This window comes from Galleria mellonella, unplaced genomic scaffold (genome assembly GCF_026898425.1).
Source record: "Galleria mellonella isolate WM207_F2 unplaced genomic scaffold, CSIRO_AGI_GalMel_v1 utg55, whole genome shotgun sequence".
Classification (NCBI taxonomy): Eukaryota; Metazoa; Arthropoda; class Insecta; order Lepidoptera; family Pyralidae; genus Galleria; species Galleria mellonella.
The window spans coordinates 5,768,713-5,793,596 of NW_026442115.1; the positions used below are offsets into that span (position 1 = coordinate 5,768,713).

Sequence of the window (24,884 nt, forward strand, 5' to 3'; positions counted from 1 at the left end):
CCTCCTGTTTTGTAAAAAAAAAAAATATACATTTTAATACTCTTTGAAGTGGTAGTTAAAAGGACGTAGGATGGTGCAACGTTAAAAACCTAGACTTCACACAACATTATTATACTGTGCCATCTATTAAATCACGCATGTTACTCCTGATGTCTATAAGGTATATTACATGTTTTTTGTTTCAAATTTATTAATGTTTAATTTCATACTTAGATATTTGTTACCTAAAATAAATATCCATTTACAAAAACAAAGAAAACAAGTAGGTACTTTGCGATATTCAATATAATTAGGCCACTTGTGTTATTCACGAAATCTGTTTATCGACTTACAAAAATATTTTTCGGGGGAGGTAAACGAACTGTTGTTTGCAATTTAGGGAAGTTCAATCGTTTATAATTAGGAGGAAATATATTAAATCAAAGAGGGGTTGATCTCTTTGTAATTTTATATACAACAGAAAATACAATAGAAACGGTTGACGCTATAACCTATTTCACATCTGTTTTCGTTTGTGCTATTTTCGTAGATAAATTGAGCTTTCAAACAAAGAAAAGTTCGTAATGCCACTGAGTCACTAGTCCTGTTTAGACCAAACACCAATTTTAGCTCTTATCTCACAGAATATGCTGTTTTGTAGACGTTGTAATAAAAATATAGTGATTGATCTATAATAAATAAATTTCTAGTTAGAATTATAAAAAAATCTAAAGTTTTTGAAATCAAGGATTTTTTATGATGACTTCTCTAATGGATATAATAATAAGCTATGGAATGATTTGCACCTTCTTTCTTTATGGTTATTTATATAGTTAGTTCTATGGGTAACAACTTACTGCTTTTATGGCTTAATCAACAATTAACAGCAGCTATTCATATTTTCATAAACAAGATTCCAAGTAAAACAGAGTTATGATTAAAAACTCGTAAATTATAAAATAGGAGTAATATAGAAATATCTAATAAAAATGCATAGCAATAAATTTTCTTGTTTATTAATCATTCTTAATCTAAAAATTTATACAATAATACTTAAATTAGGGTAACTACAGATTTACTACTACTTTTGACTATAGACACACCAGATCGTGTCCCTTGAACCATAGGCTCGTTGGTTTATTATGCAAAAATGAAAATTCGAAATTTAATTTAATTTTTTTATGATATCTACAAATTATAGTAGGTATTTGAAAATCGGAATAAAAATAAAATAAATAACCACACACTTAGCCTAGACATTTATAATTGTACTGACCAAGTATCCGTCGTAATTTTTTTTATACATGTATTTTTATATTATACATTTTTTTTTCGATTCGATTTTAGCATTCGTTCATTTTATAGCTAATTCGTTCATTTTAGGTACATAATAGTATAGAAGTCTATATATGTATATATATAACGGGAATTTAAAAAACTCACTAAGTTTGTCGTTTCCGACAGTAGTTTCGACTTAATCTGGAAGTGCGGGGAGAGTAGTTGCGATCGTACTCCCTTCGAAGAAGACTTCAGGATGAAGTCGAAACAATTGTCGAAAACGACAAACATAGTAAGCGCATAAAAATGAACATTAGTTTTAACAATAGTATAGAAGTCACTATGAAGCTGTGATCATAAATTATGTTTTGCATATTTTCTTTCCGTGTAGATGTATAATTTGTCAGTCGCTTTAAGGAAAGGCAATAGATTCACAGTGACTAAATATCTCACTACAGATATTCATTGGTATTACATTTCTTACACAATACCTTTACAACACTTCTTCAATGTTATAATAAAACAATTTATAGATTTTTTTTTATCCAAAAGATAGTTATTTAAAGAAATAAGTTTACACCATGTACATAAATTGTTTTGTAGAATCAATTGTATACTAAATTACAAATATGTACAGTACCTATACTCGATTCTTATTTCTTGATAATTATTACGAGATTCACATTTATAAAATAAAAAGATGGCGCCCCCTAGCTATCTAAACTGTTCTATGAAAATGCTATCACAAAAAACTAAAACTGTCTACAAAACGACATAATTTGCCATACGATCCGTTGCTCGATTCGTTCCCATAATGAAGGGGATTGATTTATTATTCTATTGATATGCCAATTATTATAGTAAAGAGTCTGCTGATCGACTACAGACACAGGATGCAGTATAACGTACTTATGTACGTACAGACTGTAATGACAAACTAATAGAGTGATTGTAATGTAAATTAATTGGAAAAAAATTAAGTTACGAAATTAATAGATATTTACGTAACTACGAGTATTACTGCTTGAACTGCAATTAGCTCACTGCGTTGCAAAAGATCTGAATGAGCTTTATTTGGACTAAATGCGATAGATTAATATTGAATTTTATTCAATACTCTTCGATCTTCATAAACATAATCAGAATTATGTTAATTTCTCAACAACAACATCATAACATCAAAAAACAAATAGTTATTTGATGTAAATCTATAGAGATTTCCTTTCAATAGAACTTAATGAAAATGTAAACAAACGAATAATTAACTCAATTAGAAGATATTTTGCGAATGTTCAACGGTAGTACAAATAAAATGTCGATTAATTTATTGAAAGATCTCATTTGTTACTAATATCATTTACAGAGAATTTCAATAAAACTTAGTCACCCCTTTACTCTACAGATATAGATTATTACTGTTGTGAATGATTTGTTACCTCTCTCTAATATATATGACACTATTCTTTTTCTCTTTTATATTTCTTTCTACGTTTCTTTATTTAATCAACTCTACCGCTCGTGTGCGAGCCATGTCGTCTGCAGACAGCCTAAATAACATTTTATAGCAATCATCAATCCGATCGAACTTCACAAATGAAGTATGTTTCGAATGAGCACGGTGAGTCGTTCCATTTCAAGCCTTTGTCGTCTCTGTTCCACAGTTCTAAGCAGTTCTCCTCCTCGCCGTTTTCGTACCTAAAGTTGTTAGGTTCACCCGCGTTCCAGTTGACAAACGTGAGCGGTCTGCCGTTAGCCATCCAGAAGAAGTTGCCCTCTTCGGCCAAGTCCGTACCCGATGTCCAGAAATGCTCGCGTCCATAACCTGAAAAAAAAAAGAGAATTTGTTACGTATTATTTCATAGGTTATATAATTTTTTTCTGAGTCTGTTTCATCATAAGGAGAAATATTTGAGAAAATGTGATACAAGTTCAAAAATGTACCATTGTAATAATACTTAAAACGATTTTCTTTCTATAATAAATATACTGTTAAAATTATTCTAATTGAGTTAAAATACAAATTCATCATTCACATAGTTAGGGACGTAAAACGAGTAATCAAAATCAGTTCATAATAATTATTACTGGTATAACAACTCACAAGAAAAGTACAATTGAATCGAGGCCCTATCTTTTCTAATGGATTGAAAATAGATTTTTAGTCATTGTAATTGTAGTCATAAATGAACACGATCCTGTGTCTATGGTTACTATAAGAGATCCTGACCTACATATATCTGTAACTGAAAAGGGCACTATAATAACTTTAGGGATTCATATCTATCTGTTCGGTAAAGGCACATAAAAAATATGATACATAGAGGTAATATTTTTAAACACTGATTAGATATATGATTGTTTAAAGTTTTAAAATTTGTGTTAATTTGTTTTGCTTTTTAGTGTTAACAGTTTATGTGTGTAACAGTTAGCGATTTAATATATCAACTAATCATTAAACTTTATGTAAACCTAGTATTTGGTATGGATAACGATATAGGCTACCGCTTTAATCCGGTTAAAAATCCAGGACGAAGTCGCGGGTAAAAAATTATAAATAAAGAAATTAAATAAAATTTTAACTAGACAATGTTTGTACACAGGATTAATGTCTCCTTCCTATCTATTTTCTTAAATAATATTTAAGAAATAATTGATACGAGAGGTCTTATTTGAAAATTGATAAGAGTAACATAAACTAAAATAATAATTTTTAGAACTTATGCCAATTTCCCTTTATATATATACATACATACATATATATATACCAGGATAAAAAAACCACTCGACAAAAACTACCGCATCAAATCGATACGGTTTTCGCGGTAATGTTCTTGAAGGTCGATCTTAAAATGTAGGTATATGAATTTGCGGGCAAAAGTTAGTTAAAAATAAATAAATTCTTACCAGAGTCTTTGACGTATTGCTCAAGTTTGTCGTTCTCCTGTTGCGAGGATATCGATGCCAGGTGCATGCCGTGGAATCTGCAGTACTGCTGCGCTTTAAACCAGTTCGCCTGGAAACAATAATGACAATATCTCAATAAGCAATAATCAGTAAATAATTAAAAAAATAGTTATACCTATATTTTCTTGAATAATTGTAGATATTGTTATTTATTAATTCAAAAGATTAATAAATTTTTACCAATCTTATGACTATTTTAAATACGAAAGTTTGTGAGAATTGACGTATCCATGGAAGTTTGTTACTGTTTCACACAAAACTTCTAACGGATTTGAATAAAATTTTATACACGAATAATTAACTTAGAACATAGAATAATTTATATACTGAATCACGTGAACGAAACCGAATTTGATTGTTCGTTACTTTTTGGCTTCTTCATGGCTTAACTAATCGTCATGAAATTTGGGATACATGCAGTATTGTTTTTAAATGGATGATATTGGAATGGTAACCCCACCCGCGCTATCGGTATACACCGGCGGGGCACCAGTGAAGAATGATGAGTGAGGATGAAGTAGGTCAGTTAGCCCATCGTGACGAATTCAACAAGAATGGTTCACGATGGTTTCCAGGGGGAACCACGTGGAGGTCGACATAATAAGGTATATTGCTAGCAATGGAGCTGTCAAACTCCATTGCTAACAATAATTTTTCCCCCACATGCAGTATTTAGGACAGAGAAGGGTATAAGTTACTTTTTACTTCGGTCAATCAGTATATCTTGGTTGCGGGTTCGAAGTCACGTATAAAAATTACCTTAAGTATAATTAAATGTTATTCAGAAACAGATATATATTATGAAATATCTTATTATCTAATATAAATTGTTAATTTATGCTCGTTTCCATACATTAAAAATGGGCTAATGATGATTTTATTGCATTTAAAGCATCTTATTTGTAACCAGCACCACTTTCTCTTGCGTGGTACCGGTATTTTTACAATAATTTTAGGATAATTTGATTATGTATCGTCAATAGTATTTATTTTATACTACGAAGATGACAAACGGGCATACAGTCCGACTGATGATAAACGGTCATTGTAGCTTGACGTCTGCAACACTAGGGGTGTCATATGTGTTATATATTTATTTTAAATTATATTAATTTTCTTAAACATCTTGTGTCAAAATGTGTACCTACATTTATTAATAAAAATCAAAGTAACTACTTTAAATATTAGATTTGTCATGACAGCTGTCATGAAGTGCATATCAGCTCTAACATATTTTATTATTTTAATTTAATTTGGGACAGTATTAATCGTTATAATTTATTTAAATCGTAGAAAGTAGTGTAAATATTTAGTGACACTGTTATTTTAATATAATATACAAGTAATACATAATTATAAAGACAATTAAATTTGACCAACAAACTCATGAAGTGAAACAGTATTTTTTTTTTTTTCATTTATAAGTAACAAATATCAGAATAAAGTGAGTGCGACTTACTTCTTAATAAAATAATAAGCCAAGGTTTACAAAATATAGGTGATATAGACTGCATAATATATTAAACATAAATTGTGGTTCACTAAAAGTTACAGAAATTGAATGTGGGTATTAATAGAAATTTATGAAAATTTTAACGAACAAAATCTAAGTTCAGTTAACATATAATCCATAATTTCGAATCAACAAGTAACTGCGATTGTGGTACACTGGTTTCAAGCACGGTTTGAATGACTCTTGCGTAAGTGTCTGCGATCGGTTCCTGCCAACGAAATTCACTTTTTGTATGTAAAAAAAATTAAGTTAGCGAATCTGTACTATAGACAAATGGATCAGACGAATTATATTACAATGAGGCGTACTAAAAGAATTGTATCGAGTTTATCAGAAAGTTCTACATCTGAGTCAACAGAATCTATTTATTCAACAAAAAGTCTGCCTGATTTATCTACTCGTGATGACATCGTAGACGACCTAAAAATAGAAATAAATAATCTTAAAACCCAGTTAGAAACTGCAAAAGCCGAAATAGATGATTTGTTAATAGAAAATAGTACTTTGAAAAAACAATTGTCAAAACAAAATTATAAAATTACACACCTCACAAAAATATACTCGAGTTCATCGAGTATTAAAAAGAAAAGAGGGGATGTTAAGAAAGATGAAACAGTCAAATTACAAAAGAAAAGACTTTTTGATTTAAAAAATCATAGTTATAATGAAATAGAACATCCAGATTTTGAATTATCAATTAATACAGAAAACCAGACTGACATAGAAAATATTGACTCAAACCGTAATTCAGACGACAATTCTCAACCTAATAAGAAGACAATATTACAGAAAACAACGAGTATACCACAAAAAACAGACGACAAAGAGAACATAAATTCTTGGAAAAAAGTGATTTTACTAATCAAACAAATATTCCCAAAATGTTAATAACTGGTTCGCAGCAATGTACAGGTCTAGCATCAAAACTTATTTATTCAAGATTGGAATCTGGTTACCAAAAATATCAAATTTATTCTATTATAAAGCCAAATGCTTTATGTCAAGATATAATTCAAGAATGTTATCAGATCGAAGATTCAAAAGACAATTATATTATTTTATGTGCCGGAGAAAATGACAAGAATCCGACAAAAGTAATGATTGAATTTGTAAATTTATTGACAAGGTTTAAGAATATAAAGATAATTGTATTGGGAATAAACAGTAGCAAGTTTTTAAATGAATATATGTTAAACACACTTATTTCAAATGTATGTAGAAATTTTCAAAATTGTCAGTTTCTAAAAGTAGACAATAAGGGTGGCAAAAGAAAATTCCTTTCGGAACTGTGTTTAAAACTTAATGTTATTGTTGATTTCGAATTTTACAAAAAACACTATTTATGCTATAATAAAATAAAAAGTCGTATATTACCTAAAAAAGCCAGCTCTAACGATTTTAAAAAGCCCCATAAAGGTACTATACCTTACTACTTTCCTAGTGTAAGTAAACATAGCTCAATATATGAGAATAATCTAAAAAATGGTAACAATTATTTTCCTCCGAAAAATGAAGGAAATGAGCTTTTTCGTAAATAATAAAAAAGATCCAACTACATTAACATTGTTCCATCAGAATATAGCAGGACTTATAAATAAACTAGACATGTTAGAGTTGTGTTTAAATGAATTAAAGGAAAAGGATATATTCCCTGATATTGTTTGCTTATCGGAAACTTTTGTTAGAAATGGAGATGAAAATAATATTGTCTTAAATAATTTTAAATTGGCTACTTCTTTTTCTCGATTAAATGAAAAACGCGGTGGGGTATGTATTCTTTTAAAAAGATATATAGAATATAAACACATTCCATTTCTTAATGATCTCTCAATTGAAAAATATTTTGAATGTTGTGGAGTAGAAATACCATTATGGAACTGCATTGTTATCTGTATATACAAAATACCTGGTACTAATAATAATGTATTTTTTGAAAATTTTGAAAATATATTACACAAAATATCTTTTAGAAGCAACAAAAAAATTATTATTGCAGGGGATATTAATATTAATACTCTTATAAATGACAAAAATTCTTGCTATTTAAAGGAAGTTCTTCTTAATTATAATTTACAAATGCATATAAATAACCCTACAAGACATAACACGTGCATAGATCACATTTTTAGCAATATTTCATCAGCTGAAGGTAGGGTTCATGAACTTTTCTTGTCAGATCATAATACGGGTCAAACTTTGACATTTAAATTACATATTCAAAAACCTATACTACGTTATCATTATATAATTAAAAGAGACTTTAATGAAGACAATATACGAAAATTCATAGATGTCTTAAGTAGTTTATCTTGGATAGAAGTGTTAAGTGAAACAAACATAAATAATGCATTTGATTCATTTCATGACATGTTCTGTTTAATGTATAATCTTTGCTTTCCAATACAAAGAGTCAAAATAAAGGAAAGAAGTAATAAAGTAAAATGGATCACAAAGGGAATAAAACTATCATGTATATATAAAAGAAAACTCAGATATAATATTTATAAAAAAAATAAAGGCTACAATAAAAAACAATATTTAAAATATGCAAAAATGTTAAACAAATGTATTAATTGTTCAAAAAGAATAAATAACAGTAGATTTATTAAATATTCAAGGAATAAATGCAAGGCTACTTGGGATGTAATAAGTAGAAAGGAATGTAATATTATAAACAGACAAGACATAAGATGCATTGAGGTCGAAAATAAAAAAATAAACAACCCTCAAGAAATTGCTAATGCATTCAACGACTACTTTATCTCTATCACTGGTATAAATACATCAAAAAGTTATAATCAACATAAAAGTATAAAAAATTTATGTTCATCCATATTTATAATACCTTGCAGTGAAGATGAAATAATAAAAGTAATAAAGTCCTTGAAAAATACTCGCTCGGTGGGATTTGATGATATTTCAACACTTATATTAAAATTGGTTGCTCAAAAAATTGCACCGGTGTTGACTTATCTTATAAATTCTTCTTTTACACAAGGAAAATTCCCGAAACGTCTAAAACATTCTATTATAAAACCATTACATAAAAAAGATGACAAAAATAAATTAAAAAATTATAGGCCAATAACACTGAACTCAATATTTTCTAAAGTATTTGAAAAATTAATGTATAAAAGATTAATCGACTTTATCAATAAATTTAATATAATTAAAGAAGAACAGAATGGATTCCAAAGAAATAAATCAACTACTTTGGCTGCCTTTTCTGTCATCCGTAACGTAACAAAATTTATTGACAGTAAAAAACGAATAACTGGAATTTTCTTTGATATGACAAAGGCTTTTGACAATGTAAATCATAGAGTATTGTTAAACAAATGTGAACGATATGGTATTAGGGGTCGTGCTTTAGACTGGATAGCAAGTTATATTACAGATAGAAGACAGTGCGTCCAGATAAATCGCATTAATAATATATGTATGACTAGATCATTTACATCAAATTATCGTTGTACTTTATCAGGAGTTCCTCAAGGCAGCATTTTAGGTCCATTGCTGTTCCTTTTGTATATAAATGATTTGCCTGATATAACAAAATATCGATGTACTTTGTTTGCTGACGATTTATCTGTTCTTATTCCAGACGATGAAAAAACATTAAGTGACTATGAAATTGTAATCAATAACACAGTGAAAAGTATAGTATCTTGGCTTCAGGATAATGACTTAAATGTTAACATATCTAAGACCAAATTTTTGCAATTTTCTAATTATTCCATGCCACCAAAAAATATTGTTATAAAATGTAAAAATGAAAAAGTGACTGAATGTAATGAAATTAAATTTTTAGGATTTACCTTGGATAAAAATTGTAACTGGAAAGCTCATACTAACTACGTAAGGAAACGTTTAAATAGTTTTGTATATGCTCTTAGGCGATTAAAAAGAGAGGCCAATGAACAAACCGCACTGATAGCGTATCATGGTTATGTGGGTTCAATTTTAAGATATGGGCTTCTGCTTTGGGGAAATTCTATAATGTCGAAAAAGGTCTTTATAGCACAGAAAAAATGAGTAAGAGCTATCTGTGGTGTAAAACCAACAGATACATGTAGACCATTATTTAAAAAACTAAAAATATTAACACTTACATCCATGTATATTTATGAAGTAGGAATATTTGTTAAACAAAACCCACAACTTTTTACAAAACTTTCAAATATGAATGAAGTCACATCAAGAGATCCCACAATGTTGAAACTGCCCATCTGCAGAACCACACTGTATCAACAAAACTGTGATATAATGACTATTAAAATATATAATAAAATACCAAAATCAATAAGAGAACTACCAGTAAGTCACTTTAAATTACGGTTAAAAAAATGGTTACTGGAATGCAATTTTTATTTAATAAATGACTTTTTAAAAAATTAAATGAATGTATGTAAATGTGTAATTTCATTTGTATTGTATGACATTTGTTATATTATTGACTTGTTATGTATTTGTTTTTGTTTAGTTTGTATTTGTATTTGTTTAGTCTGCTACCACTAGTATGTTTGCGGCTGCCAATATTTATGGATTGATCCTACTAGGCTATTAATATACGTAAGCCACTAAATTATAATACTAAATTTGCATGCCTTTAGATAAGGCGAAATGTGTAGATCTATTATATTTAAGACCATTATTATTACCACATTTCTAGCAAATAAATAAATTATTATTATTATTATATTATTATTATTATTATTATAATATAATAAAGTATTAAAATTGTTATTATACCGAATTTGGTAATAAATTATTCTTGTAATGTATATAGAACACTATATTTTAATTGATTTTATAATTATTTATTATCATGATACTTAAATAAAAAGTAATGAAATTGTAAGAACACGTGCTCTCACTGACTTATCTACTCGAATTCAGCCGTGTGGATATAAAGATTGTCATTTGGGTGGGGAGACACTTCTTGTCCAACCGTTGAACAGAGCACAGCTCCCTGACGTATGAAGAGTGAACAAGTATAGTGAACCAATCGAAATTCATTACGCAAAGCAATATGTCTACTACGAAGGTCCTTAATGAATGGATGTTTATTATTCATTCACGCAAAATTTACTAAACAGATTTTAATCAAATTTAATTCTCGTGTAGGTTATATTCTAATTTAATATATTGTTAACTGTCTGTTACTGAATATAGGTTTCTCTCATAAAAGGGGTTTTGCCAGTAGTTGCCACATTTGGCGGGCAGATTGGCAATTGCAGCTAGGCTTTACAGATGAAAAACATCTCTAAAGCCTAACTGCGGGACGCTACTGCCCATCCCTCGGTTAGTTCTTTTAGTCGCCTCTTACGAATCGCACGGGAAAGTAAGTGGTGGCCCATACTATGCCGGGATCTTATGGAAATTAAATTTATATGACTCTTTATATATTGATCCATTTAGGAGAAGACGCGAGATGCAACTAGTTTTGCTATGAAATTACATTCTTATTTCGCATTACACTTTAACATTATTAGTTATGTTATTCTCACATTGATATGGTCCATGGCACTGAACGAGTAATTACTACGTATTAGTCAATGGGAAATATCAAACAACGTCTCAAATGGGAATATGTTATTAAATTATTCTTATTAATACGCCTGTAAAAGGTGAAGGTTCAATTTTTAGTCGTTGATTCACATGGTCATACATCGCAGCAAGAAAAGGTCAAGTTATTTTGTACAGGTGTATAAATAGATATATGGTGTACAATTATATCGTTAGTGTTAATAAATTTATTCTATAAATGCAGTAAGCAGCAAGTAGATTTTGACCTTGATCCTATGGAGAGACAAAGTATTACAGTATGTATATGTCTGTGGAACGATTTAAATCTATCTATAAGCGATGGATAGTCGCTTTTTATCAGGTGGACCCTCAGCTTGTCTGTTATTCTAGTTTGCATAAAGTAACATGCTCGTAATTATCTTAAAAATGTTAATATTTATGTAAGCGTAAAAATTGATCTTCTACTTAGAGAAACATAGTATCATCAATGTGAAATAGTACTTTCTCTATAAAGAGGTAAATACAGAGAAGTAAAGATGTGTATTAATAAAGTTCAATCTAAAAGTATTTACATTTTTTATTTTTTATTACATTTATCTACAGTATTGATAGTTGATCGTTGAATTTTCAGTTTGTAATCATTGTAAAATTAAAATAATAATTATATATAAAACCGGCAAAATACATGCTTGACTTTAAATAAAATATAAATTATTGTATAAAATACTATGTCATGTATATTTACAATACGAATAATATTTTCATGTCATGTATTTGAAATATTATATTTTTATATAAAATAGAAAATGCTAATTACAAAATACAGTCAAGTATTACGTATTGTAAATAGAACAGAACTAATATAGCTCAGCTTATTAATCAATAAAAGAAAATCTCCTTTTATACATTATATTTTTATAGAAATTTTTAAATGATTGTCCGACAAACAGTCTCTTGTTGGGGAATAAATAAACCTGCTAAAGAAAACAATATTTAGCAGGGTCGCTAAATGAAGAAAATGTGTTTATGTTAAATTCTATTTTGAAGCTATAAGTATTTCAAATATTAAATATAGAATATCTGAGCATCAAGTATTTGAAATACGAATCAGTAATTACATTTTTAGGAAGTACTCGTAATTTAAGTTCAAATATCAAGTATGTGTTTTTATTTTAAATACAAGTAATTCAAATACTGTCCAGCTCTGATTATATGCAATAATTGTCAAAAAGTTTATATAGATCTATCGTATGTGTTTAACAGTGAAACAGTGGTAGTTACCCTCTTAGAAGTAAACAGAGAAAAATACGGATTTTCGTATTGTTATATAAGGAAACCTATTCGATATATATTCGGTACGTTCTTGATAAATTTTTTTAATTGTCTTTATTATAACTTCACTTGTTTAACGTTAATTACTTATGTACAACGAGTAAAGAGAAAGTGGAACTTTCATAATATACTGACTTTTAGTACATGTTTGCAATTGGTGACACAAGTAATTTGTAATAATAACAGAAATGGAAAAGTTGATAATAAAAATTAAGGCATTCTATTTCGCAGTCGAAAGTTAAGAACCTTCAATAATTTGAAAACACATTTAAAAAAAACTAGTTCTCATTATATTTGCTGTTTAGGTAGTGATAATATAATTATTTCTTATTACAGTATTAATTACTCCACTGTGAACACAAGTTTAGCATTACCTTTGAATAAATATTTAATCGATTCTGCGTTACGTATCTCTGATGTATGAAGTTATTTTGTATTTTTGAAAAAGAATATTATAAAAAAAATATCATTTGTAAAATGATATAAATAATATATATATATATATATATATATATATAAATTTCATTAAGAAGTCGTATCGTTTCAATTATTAGCAGCAGCCTTTTAAAGTTTTAAATAAATTTTTAATATAGAAATCAATAAAACGTAAAAGTAATAAAAATATTTTCATCCAGTTTATATGTGCCTTTGGATAATATAGTGATTAATTACTTATTTGTATGTATCTATGAATCAATCAAATCATTCGGCGATTTTATCAGTTACATACTACTTGTAATTGGATATTGATTCTATTATAATAAAATAATAAAAAAAAGAAAAAGCGTTTGTCTATTTTTCACTCATATTTTTTAATCAAGTGTAACGTTGACACCCATTAACTTAATTTTAATAGTACTACCTAAGTAACGTAGACATTAAAGAATAGAATCGGATATATAAAAATAAAAATTCATGGATACCTTCTTATTCGCTTAAATATGTGTACTTAATTTAAAAATAAAACGTAGTCCGTTTTCTAGTAAAACATACATAAGTTATACAGAATATATTATTTTAAGGAAACGAATTTACAAAACGACAGAGACAAGATGGCAACATTGCTAGAAACAACAAAATATTTGCGTCATAATTAATGCAAAAGAGAAGTCGTGTGTAAGCAGAATACTACACCTACTATTTCCGTCTTTCAACTATATTAATTTCGCTGTTAACTACCAATACTCAAGGTTATATTAAAACATATCTATTTTGAAATAGTTTGTATCATTTTAAATTAGGTGTTACCAAAAATGAACATCTCGGTGTATGAATGAGATTGTTTCCAACCGGTTGCAGAGAAAGTTTTAGAATGAGTACCGCGAGACGCGCTGTGTAGCTGTTGTTATTGGCGCAAATTATTATATTATTATGACTGCAGACACTTTAATAATAAATGACGATTACATTCATATTATGCAATAATGTTTGAATCTTAGAAGCATCGTAAACATGAGCATTTGTTATCGATACAAGACTATCATTATAGGATCGCATTGTGGCTACACAAGTGTGCGTGTAAGTGATATACAATAATAATATGTAACAAAAATGACCTATTTTATATTAAGTGTATAGAATCAATCAACATTACAGTTAGTACTGATTGATTTTGTAATAACTGTGAAAACAAAACCAGCTGTCCGGTGACTGGTAACCAAGACAAGAAAATGGAACGATAAAAAATAATTGCATTTATGATAGGTTATATTTATGCAGTTCATAAACAAAGGATTTGAATAAGTAATTTAAATATAGAACTTTAGGATTGCCAACACATAAAAGAAAATATATTTGACAAGTCTTAACAACTACTGCCATATTGTAGAAATTCTGAAGTTGGACGATGGTTACCAGTTTCTATCAGGTGAGCTATCAGTTTGTTTGTCACATTAAGTTAAAAAAAATAGTATGTAATTAAGGTTTCCACGTATAATTCCATAATACTTATAATAATATTTGAGTCTATATTAATTTACCTATATCATCTAAAATGTTTCACAAACAAATATATGTGCAGTATAAGAGACTTTATATTTATTTGTAATCTCCGAATGAAAATTAAGAGATTGTTATTATTTATGTAAATTTTTATATTACAACAGCTATAGTTGGCACGCTACCAGACATTTTAATTTATTGTACTAAAAGATTGAGTATCATATTATCCAAACGACCTAATTTTCATTTAGTTTACTTTGGCGTCATCGTGCGACGCAGTCTCCACAAGCCGTCGAAATGATACTATTAAATGGTCTTATATATTTGTTTATCATGGAAATAGATGATTAAACAAATATGTTTATTATGCAACATTATGGTAAAAACTTTTCATTTTTTATGTTAATTTTGCTGGCTAACGATAATAGAGTCGCGCATGATAACTGCTTTATTTTATGCATAACCGATTATTCATGCTGCACGAACAGACAGATTGTTTTATTTTTGTTCTATAAATAAATAACAATTACTTCCCTTGGAATTAAAATAATGTAAGGGGAATAACACGGGAATAAACTCTATTAACCCTTAGACCGGGCATCCCGTGATTTCTGCGTGCAGTATCTACAAGTTTAATTTTACGCATCCCGCGATTTCAACGTACTCGCATTTTTTATATTTATTGACGTTGTTATCCCGCGATTTTTATTTTGGTAGATTGATATTTAGTATTGATTGTTTCTCAGAATCTCGCTAGATAGCTAAATACTCGTACTGCTATTTGTAGTCAAAGCGATGTGTGAAAATGAAGCGAAAAAAAAAATACGTGGTCAGAGGGTTAATAGAAAAAGGAATTATCGAGGAGCCAATTTAGAAAACGAAGGAAAACCGCTTAACTGCAGTTGCCAACCCGCCTGCTAAACGGGGCAACTACTAGCAATACTCCCCTTATGGGAAAGGCTTATGTCAAGCAGTGGACAATTAACGGCGGAAATTGTCCACTGCTTATGTATTTATATATAACTTATATACAAATACTTGCTGCTGTGTGTAGCTTTACGCAATTAATATTATATTTCCCCTTTAAGTTAACATTTTTAATAATTCTTTCGTTGATACTTACGGCATACAATAAATCTACATTATAAATTTCAGCTTTCTAGATTTTTTAATTTTGGCTGTGTGTTGATAGTCAGGATAAACGAATTTATATGTATAAAAATACTATATTAATATGCAATTAATAGATTTTTGAACATCTGTGCGCAGTCAGTTTTATTCTGCCACATTCTACGTCTGTCGCTGGATCACATTACTCTCTATCCATTGGTAATGCAAAATAATTTTGTAGGATTATCTAACATATGTTAATTTTATGACTCCTGTATAATCCAAAAGAGAAATAGATGTAATGTATATTAATTAAAATAAATAAATATAATTAAAAGAAAAATACACAGCAATATCTAGTCAATCACAAGCTAAGCAGAGCTCGTACTATGGGTACTAGACAACTGATACACATACTTCTATACTTTTCTTTTGTAAATTCATATAATACAATATAAATATTTTTATTATGTGAGGATTGAATCCGTGACCATCGGAAGGTAAATTTATGTATTAAGTTGCTAGATCACTAAGTTCGTCAAAATAAAAATAAAAAATCTCAAAATCATAATTTCTTACAAGGAAAATGATAAAACTCAATTGCAGCAATATAAAATTAACAGGGCGTAGTTGACATGATTATTACTTCTGAGAGAAAGGGAAAGCTGTCGATCAAATACGCGCCAAGCGGTTACGACACTCGGAGATGCGTATGCGCACCTTGAATTGTAAGATTATGCAATAGCTTATTTTCCTCTTAGATGATTCACTGCATTGTTAAAGTAATGATATTGTTGGGGAAGCCAATTACGCACTCTGTACACATTCTCAACAAAAATAACTGCATATAAACAGGTAACATTAATTTTGGCTGATTGCGAAACTACGATTTTGTGTCTTTTTTTTATTTCCCATATTTCATTATTGCCTCCATTGACTTTTTACACAGAAACAAGTTTTTGTTTTCTTGCAAGTTCTTGTTTCCTTTAGTTTTTTCAAATTGTACGTATTTACATTGTTTATATTAAATATAAGGTAAACAATGTCTTGAAAACTATTGGCTAGATTTTGAATTAGGTACATTTAAAAAAAATATTCAAAATTCAGTAACTCATGACTAGTATTTTAGAGGGCTCTTATTTTCAATTCGTTCTGACTTTATATACGCACGGATTGTTTTAATCAGTTAATGTTTACATTCTCAATCATAAATAATATATTAATTTGCCGTACATATGAGTAAAATAAAAATGCAACTAACCTTAAAAAATATTCCTAAATAGTACCGTTTCTCCCCTGTTTTGAGCAGAGGCATCGTCCACCGCGTCACACCCAGCTCGTCATCGTTGCAACTCGTACATTCTGTAATTTATATAAATTAGTTTAAAATTTGAATAAAATAATACAAGTAGAGTTCATCCCTAGCCCCGTTGAAAATAATGAACATATCAAATGTAGGTTCACAACAAAATTGTACAGTCGTAAAATAACTCCAATATGGGTACTTAGATAATTACAGTTGTGAGCATACCTAGAAGTATTAATAAATTAATTGAATGAATAATGATAATTGTAAAAAATAAATATGCTAAATCTCAAATAGAATTGTTAGAGTTAGCATAGCATTCAACTTATACCTACGTATATTCCAAACCGAAGAAATAAAGCATTCATTTTATCATTCGGAAAAATTAGATTTGTTATTGGTATTCCAGTAGTTGAAAGTTAGACATTTTTATATTAAAACATGTACTCATTAATTTGAAATGCACATGTATTTAATATTATTATTGTTCAATATCTTTAATAATTGATTATTCTTTTATGCCACAATCGTGTAATGCTATATTATTATGAATTATAATGTACATCTAAAATGATTATGTTGATTCTTTATAAGGATTAAATTAAATACCGCTTGCTCACTTTAATACTTTAATGGAGGCTTTATGATCAGGAACATTAATTTTAATATTATTATAGGGATATTTTCTTGTAGTATTGATAAACATCTCATGTGTACGAGTAGATATTGTTGTAAATATATTAAATGAAATGTACGTAGGTTATTTTTAAATTACATTACTTTTATTTTGGATTTATAATTTAAGATTGAGATAGGTAATGACTAACTAAATTAAATTAATAATGAATTAACTAGGTAACTCAATTTAAATTTAATTATTTTAAAATAAAATTTAATTATTTTAAAAGCAATAAAAAAATAGTTAAATATAATAATAAGAAAACTCGCACTTGCAAATGTTTTTTATCTACCTATGTTGATTTTGGTACCGATTATCGATCATATACCCAAGTGCGCTACGCTACGTGATTAAGATATTTTTTTATAAATGTATAGTAATAAAAATTCTACCAAGATCAAATTTAAAATATTTATGTACTTATAGTAAAATGTCGTCTTAGTTTATGTACAGTGAAAATGCGGGAGAATCTAACATTGTATTGACAACAATACAAATGTTTATGCACGTTTAGCAAAAGCTTTCTCTATAGCGGTTAACAATAGGAAGGAACGTTGCTTTTGCAACACATTATTTTGCATTTCCTTATTTATTGTAGGTATGCAAAAATGTTAGAACATTAACATTACTATTGAATTTTATATTTACTTTGTAAGTTGAATAATGTTACCAGTAAGTCTTTTTAGTAAAAATATATTTGTTTCCTCTGATTCTGTTTTTGCTTTGAATGTGTGGCTAAAGTATCAAACATTAATTAATAAATAAATCTATATATATATATATATATATATATATATATATATATATATATATATATATGTATATGGTATATATATATTATATCGTATATATATATATATATATATATATATATATATATATATATATATATATATATATATTATTGTGTATATATAGATGAATATAAAATTACATTTTTGATAATACATTTTTATAAAGTAGAAGAGCGAGTGAGTTAGTTTTGCTTTGCACAAAGAGGCATGCCTCTATTATCAAGGCATTGAATTTCACTATGTTGGTCTTGACAAATATTTCCTTAGTCGGTCCATCGTTCTCTTTCTAGGAGTCTGGGCACATAAATCTATGGGTCGAAATCTTTCTATGGCTGCCATCATATTCAGATCTGAGTTTCACTGACATATCTAATCACTAACATGTAACAAGAAAAGGACTGTAAAAGAAATAAATGTATAATTTTCTCAACAATTCATGGTCAAGTTTAGAAAAACAAACGTAAACGACCACTCAAGATATTGATCGATATTTCGGAAAATAGACCGCGAACTTATGATTCCAAATATAATTAAACACATAAAGACTTCATTACCTACTTAATTAATGACTATAGATATGTATCCTACCGTCGTTAATTCAAATTCAACCGTAACAAGTCTTATGGTTCCAATGTTACATAAACAACATAATATATACAAATAACATGAGTTATTTTAGCGAAAGTGGATCATTGTACGTGGTCTGACGATGCATGAGAAGAAATATGGCCCTCTTTTGGATGATACATACAAACAACAGTTATTAAAGATATATTTGTGAACTAATTTGATATGCTATTATATAATGTTATCCAATTAAAATAACTGTTATTTTACGCATGCGAGGACAAAGTATGCAAGAACAAACTTATTGGTGCATTAAACATCTTTATAAGTATCATTGTTAATTACTGAAGAATACGTTTAATTAGAAAGTGAGTTTGGTATAAGGAAACAATATTAAATTATTGTTACAAATGTACAGGTAAGACGTTGCTTCATAGTGCTATTATTTTGTCTGTATTGTTCTGGACACGCATTGGTTTGCCATGTTATCTTATGTAATGAAATGATGAATGATGTTCAACTTTATAAGTATGTCATATAAATTTACTTCATTCGTTCCGCTATAAAAATACCGAGATGATATAATAAAGTACTAGTTTAAATAAATGTCTTTGATTTTATTTGTCTTGTTTATATTTTTCTTTTACAGATCTTGGAATAATAAACAAGGTGACAGTCCAGCAGATGGAAAGTTAAGGAAATAATAGACTGAAAGTGGGAGATAACCGTCGTCTGTAAATATAAAATGGAAGTCACGTCAAATGGAATTCCCATGGCATGCTTTATGCGTTATTATTCTTGAGAATTTATGTATTATACTTTTGTATTTTTTTATAACACAAGTATCAAACGAGCATGATAGTAAATGACTACTGATGCTCATGATCACCCACAACACCAAAGGAATTGCAGGTGTGCTGCCGGTCTTTTAAAAAGGAATATGTTCTTTTCTTAAGATTATGATGTCGTATCGGTTCGGAAATACTGCTGCTGGAAGATGATTCTAAAGAGTCGTTGGGCGTGGATGAAAGTGCTTTGAAAAACGCACGGTGGAAGACCGCAACTCATCCAGATGATTGGGATGGAACTTTAATTTGTGGCGGGTTGTACGGTGGTGAAAATCAGAGCACACAGTACTCTTCATGATAAATTCAGTAGAAGATCTGTTCCTATAATTGCTAAATCCCATGCTATAAACCGAAACACAATCAATATTTTATGTCTTCATATGATTATCATATGTTTATACTGTGCCGCCCATTCCATGTCTAGTGTTATGCCTCTTGTAACGAAATTTCTCTACCTGTCCTATTGAAACATCAACAATGTAAGTACATTGTTTCGCGACAGAAACTCATGTGTAGGTTTATATGGCAGACATAGGTACTATGATATAGTTATAATTATACAATTTGTACATTACCAGAGGGAGACTTTGTACAAAAATCGTTTGCTTGGGTATCTATTCCCCATTTGTTTTTCTGCCATGAATTAGTTGTGTTTGCATGGCTATGTTTCGGTTTTAAATGTAGGATATAGCAATGAAATTACAGGGTACAGAGGCAAAGCTTATCTCAGGAATAGCAACGCATGGAAGGAATTATAGGCTACACAGAATAAACTGTTATAACTATGGTATTGTTTATGTCTATAGGGGATGACATTACATCAGGTGGATTTGTTTGCTATTCTAAGTTACATAAAAAAAATACATTAAAATAATTTTTGGTATACCCATAACGTTAAAAATGTTAAAATGTTTTATTAAATGCCAATTGATTTTTTTTAAGTTATCGGCTATATAAGTTATTGGCAACTATGCTAGTCTAATTAAGTATAGGTAGGTACTATATTTTTTAAGTGATATAATATTTAATATTAATTTAAAAAATTAGCAAGTCATTGCTGTTAATGATTAGATGTATTTTAACAATAATGATGCAAGCTTAGTGCCATATCAACGGCCATTTTGAATTTGTATGACATTTCCTCAAAATCTAAGCATTATTGGGAAATAGAGAGTACCCATATATAAAGGTTAGTGCATTTTTAAACGCTGTTACGAAACAAATTAGCCAATAAGTAGGTACTTTGGGTAACACTAGGTATAATACACCTAACATGTATTTAAGAGTGAAGTAGGTCATCATGCAATGATATTGAATAGAAAACAAAAAAGTCAAGCATTCTATTCTGAAGACATAGAGAAATAGCTTAATAGATATCTGTAGTGCTTAAAGCTATGTAATTATCAAACAAGTCAATACAATTACAGCGTGTGGGTTGCGTTTGTTTTTTATCTTTTTCCCCGATTGCTTAAGGAAAGGAGGGTAATGATTTTCTAATGTTAGAATGTATATTAGTTCGTATATTTAGCGCAATGTGAAGCTCAAATAACAGATTTTAATAAATTGGATGTCGTAAGATTCGTTTTAATTACTAGAATACTACTGAGATGTAATTTAATTGGGTCCGCCAAATATAAAAATTTGCGAAAGTTAACTGTCTAATCTTTACAACATGTTTTCTAACTGCATTGGGTTGACTGGAAGAGATCTCTGTCAGAGATAAGTCCACCCTTGCTCACAACATTTATAAATGCATTAACAATGTAATTTACAAGTGCAATAAAGAATATATATAAGAATATATATATCTTTTGTAACATTGTCACAGCCTGATAGAGAAAAAGAGGTAAGTATTGGCGAGGCTTTACAGAATTTCGGTAAATGGCAAATCGTTGTTATTAAATAGATATGTCAGCACTAACTTTTCGATGCCAGGAAAATTTCCATTAATTTAACAAATAAATAATAACAAAATTGAATATAAATTCAAGTGATTTATTGAAAAAACGCAATACTAAAATCATTACTACAACCAACAAAGAAACTACGAAATTGATTTAATTAATAAACCGGTTATCTTTTGTGACTGTAACCGCCACTTTATATTATATTGTCTGTGAGTAAACAGTGCTCCTACGCTAATAGGAGAGAAAGGGATTGTTAGTAATGCGTTATAACCGCTATATTGCTAGTAATATACCCTATTACGTCGATCTCCACTCGGTTCTTGTCAATTCTTGTCGATGGGCCTCTATACCGATAGCACAGATGGAATTACTAGTCCATTTTCACCAATTAAAAAAATGCCTTAGGCTTTTATCGTACAAACGCATAGTATTAACACACCTGACGTTTGGACGACTGATAGAAAAAAATAATCATAGACTAAGAAACTTTTTTCTAGGTATTTTATTTTACACCATACTTAATTGGTCATGTTTATAGACCATAACGCGGTAAGAACCAAAGCAATTTAATTATTATATAACATCTTATTATACTGTACTTACTTATCTATAATTATTAATTTACCAATGACTCAAAATTTTGCACGTTATTATCCTGGTTTCATAGATATTCGTAAGGCATTTTGCCAAACACGGTATTCGAATTTTAAATAATCGAATATCTGACATGAATTCGAAATGACTGTAATCATTTATTATACACTTGTAGAAAAAAGTTTTATTACTCGAATGTATTTATTTCTTTAGTCTTAAAACAAGTATTCGATTGTTGTCTCACATGGGTTCTTATGTGGACAAGACGGAATGCAAAGTGGAATGTGGTTTCGCTGAGCATATTCGAGTAATTTTTTTAAGATTTGACTAAACTATGGACATTATTAGGCACACAGTCTAAAGTTTTGTGTCATAAAGGAATATTTATATTACAATTATTGGTTGATTCGTGAACCTACGAAAATATAATCATTCGTAGGTTAAAAATCACCTCTGTCTGTGGAATTCTTCTGTGTTAACAGTGAATAATTTTTTTGGGTCCAATTTTTTTTTGTATAAACTTATTTTTACGCACTAGCTTTTCCTTTGTGCTTTTTCTTATTTCTGATTAAATCCACCTTTATGTAATATATATTTCTCGTGCTGTATTACAATAATAAAAGAAGACATTATGCTTACAGTGATACAGGTTGTCATAAAGAAAAAGATATTATGCCAATATGAGAGACAACGTGGTAGTTTTAGCGTTTCTCAGACAATATAGTTTGGTTGTTGAACTTTATAATAATTAACAATTGTATCCTAAAAATTGTGAAATTTGATTTATTCAGTATACGCAACTAATTTCAACTGGCCTTACTTAAAATACGTTTAAGTAAAGTAAAAAAGTACGATAATTATAGACGAATATTAATTATTCAACTATTATTAGTATTTAATTTATTGTAATGTATGTGTAAATGTGATATTAATTGATTTGTAAAAGTGTCTGTAAGGGCCTATATGCAAAATAAATATTTTAATTTTAATTCTGTAAATCTATTATTTTTAAGTAAACCAGCTTAATTGAAAATGATAGATTGCCTATCTATATTGTTTAGAAGGAAGAGCTCATAGAATATACCGTGACGTGCGTCGTAGGTACTTACAAACACCACTCTTAAGGACTAAGATGGTATGTCAAGCATTTACTCTAAAGTTTTCTGGGAAGTAAGTGTGTGTGCATGTTATGCTTTATTTTTGTAAATTCTGAACCGATTTTAATGTTTTTTTAGTGTTTTTTTTAAACTGTATAATTTTTATATATAGTACACATAAGATAAGGAATAATTTTAAATTCGTTCCGTGTTGTTTGTCACAATTGAATCCACTGTTTTGCTGTTGCTCAAAATAAAATAAATATTTATAAAGTAAAATATATTACCTGACTTAGAAATGGGCGAGTTGTTGTAACTCACTGTCCTTGTATTAGAAATCCAACACATCAGTACGAACACCACGAATATATTACGTTGACACATCTTTCCGGTCCACTTGTAACACTAATCGTAACTATATCTCGAATGGCGGAACATCGAGTTTGAACATATTCATAAATCGATTTGCGTTGCACATGCACTTTACCTCATGACCTTTAATTGGTAAGTAAATTAAATTTAAGAACTAGTTCATGTTATATTTATTACGTAAATTACAGTAATTATGTAATAGTCGGATTCAATAAAAAATAATAAAAATGTAATCAAAATACTCTATAAATGACGTAATAAATCAAAATATTAAGAAAATAAATATTTTTTCATTTCTAAAGTATATTATTGAATATCAGCAGACTGTCTTTTGGTCGAATCATTTACTCGTTTGTTTATATATTCAATATGTTCTATTGAAACGGACCATACCTATTATATTATGTTGTTTTTATGAATGAAAGCCAATAACTGACTTGACAAGCTGGTCGCTTGTCGTATTTATTAGTTGTCATTATGTAATTTAAATTGTTATGGTACTTATGTACTTGTTGTGCCATTAAGTGAGATGTTAGTATATATTCTTTTTTTAAATATTAATTTAGGTTAACCTACATTAGTATATTTACTTAATTACTTGATTTTGGCGATTACCGTTAAAAATAGAACCAATTGGTCGTAAGATAAGTTATCAATTTATACTTAATTCAATAAAGAGGTATACATCTACAATAAAATTATATAAATCGGTTAAATCAATATTGTTTTTTTAAGACCAAATTCCAAGGAGCTATTAATAATGGACTATCAAGATCTTACTCTATGATTAACCTTTAAGAGCGTCACGAATATAATCAAAATAGAATCAATTTTTCAAGCGTTCGTTCAGTATTCTGGTAGTTTTTACTTATACAGGCTCAAATCAATTCTGAAATACGCCATGAAACAATTTTCAAATAATGACCACCTTATAAATAGATGCACTAATTAAACGCTAAGGAAATTGCAAGCATTCTTGTTAATATATTTTATTAATATATCCCTACTAGTATTATAAATATATAAGTGAGTCTGTTTGTTACTTTATAGCGCCTTGACGACTTAATCAATCAC

The 24,884-nt window shown here is 28.8% G+C and overlaps 1 protein-coding gene across 1 annotated transcript in view; it reads right to left on the reverse strand.

The window, feature by feature from the left end:
- Positions 1–979: 979 nt before the first annotated feature.
- The window catches only part of LOC113521237 (CD209 antigen-like protein C), a 95,182-nt gene continuing 71,277 nt past the window's right edge, over positions 980–24,884 (reverse strand). The window contains exons 3-5 of the mRNA XM_031912777.2: positions 16,908–17,008; positions 4,162–4,270; positions 980–3,079 (exon numbers count right to left, since the gene is read on the reverse strand). Of these exons, the coding sequence (XP_031768637.1) occupies positions 2,829–3,079; positions 4,162–4,270; positions 16,908–17,008 (461 nt within the window). The 3' untranslated portion in view covers positions 980–2,828. The remainder of the gene's footprint in view (positions 3,080–4,161; positions 4,271–16,907; positions 17,009–24,884) is intronic.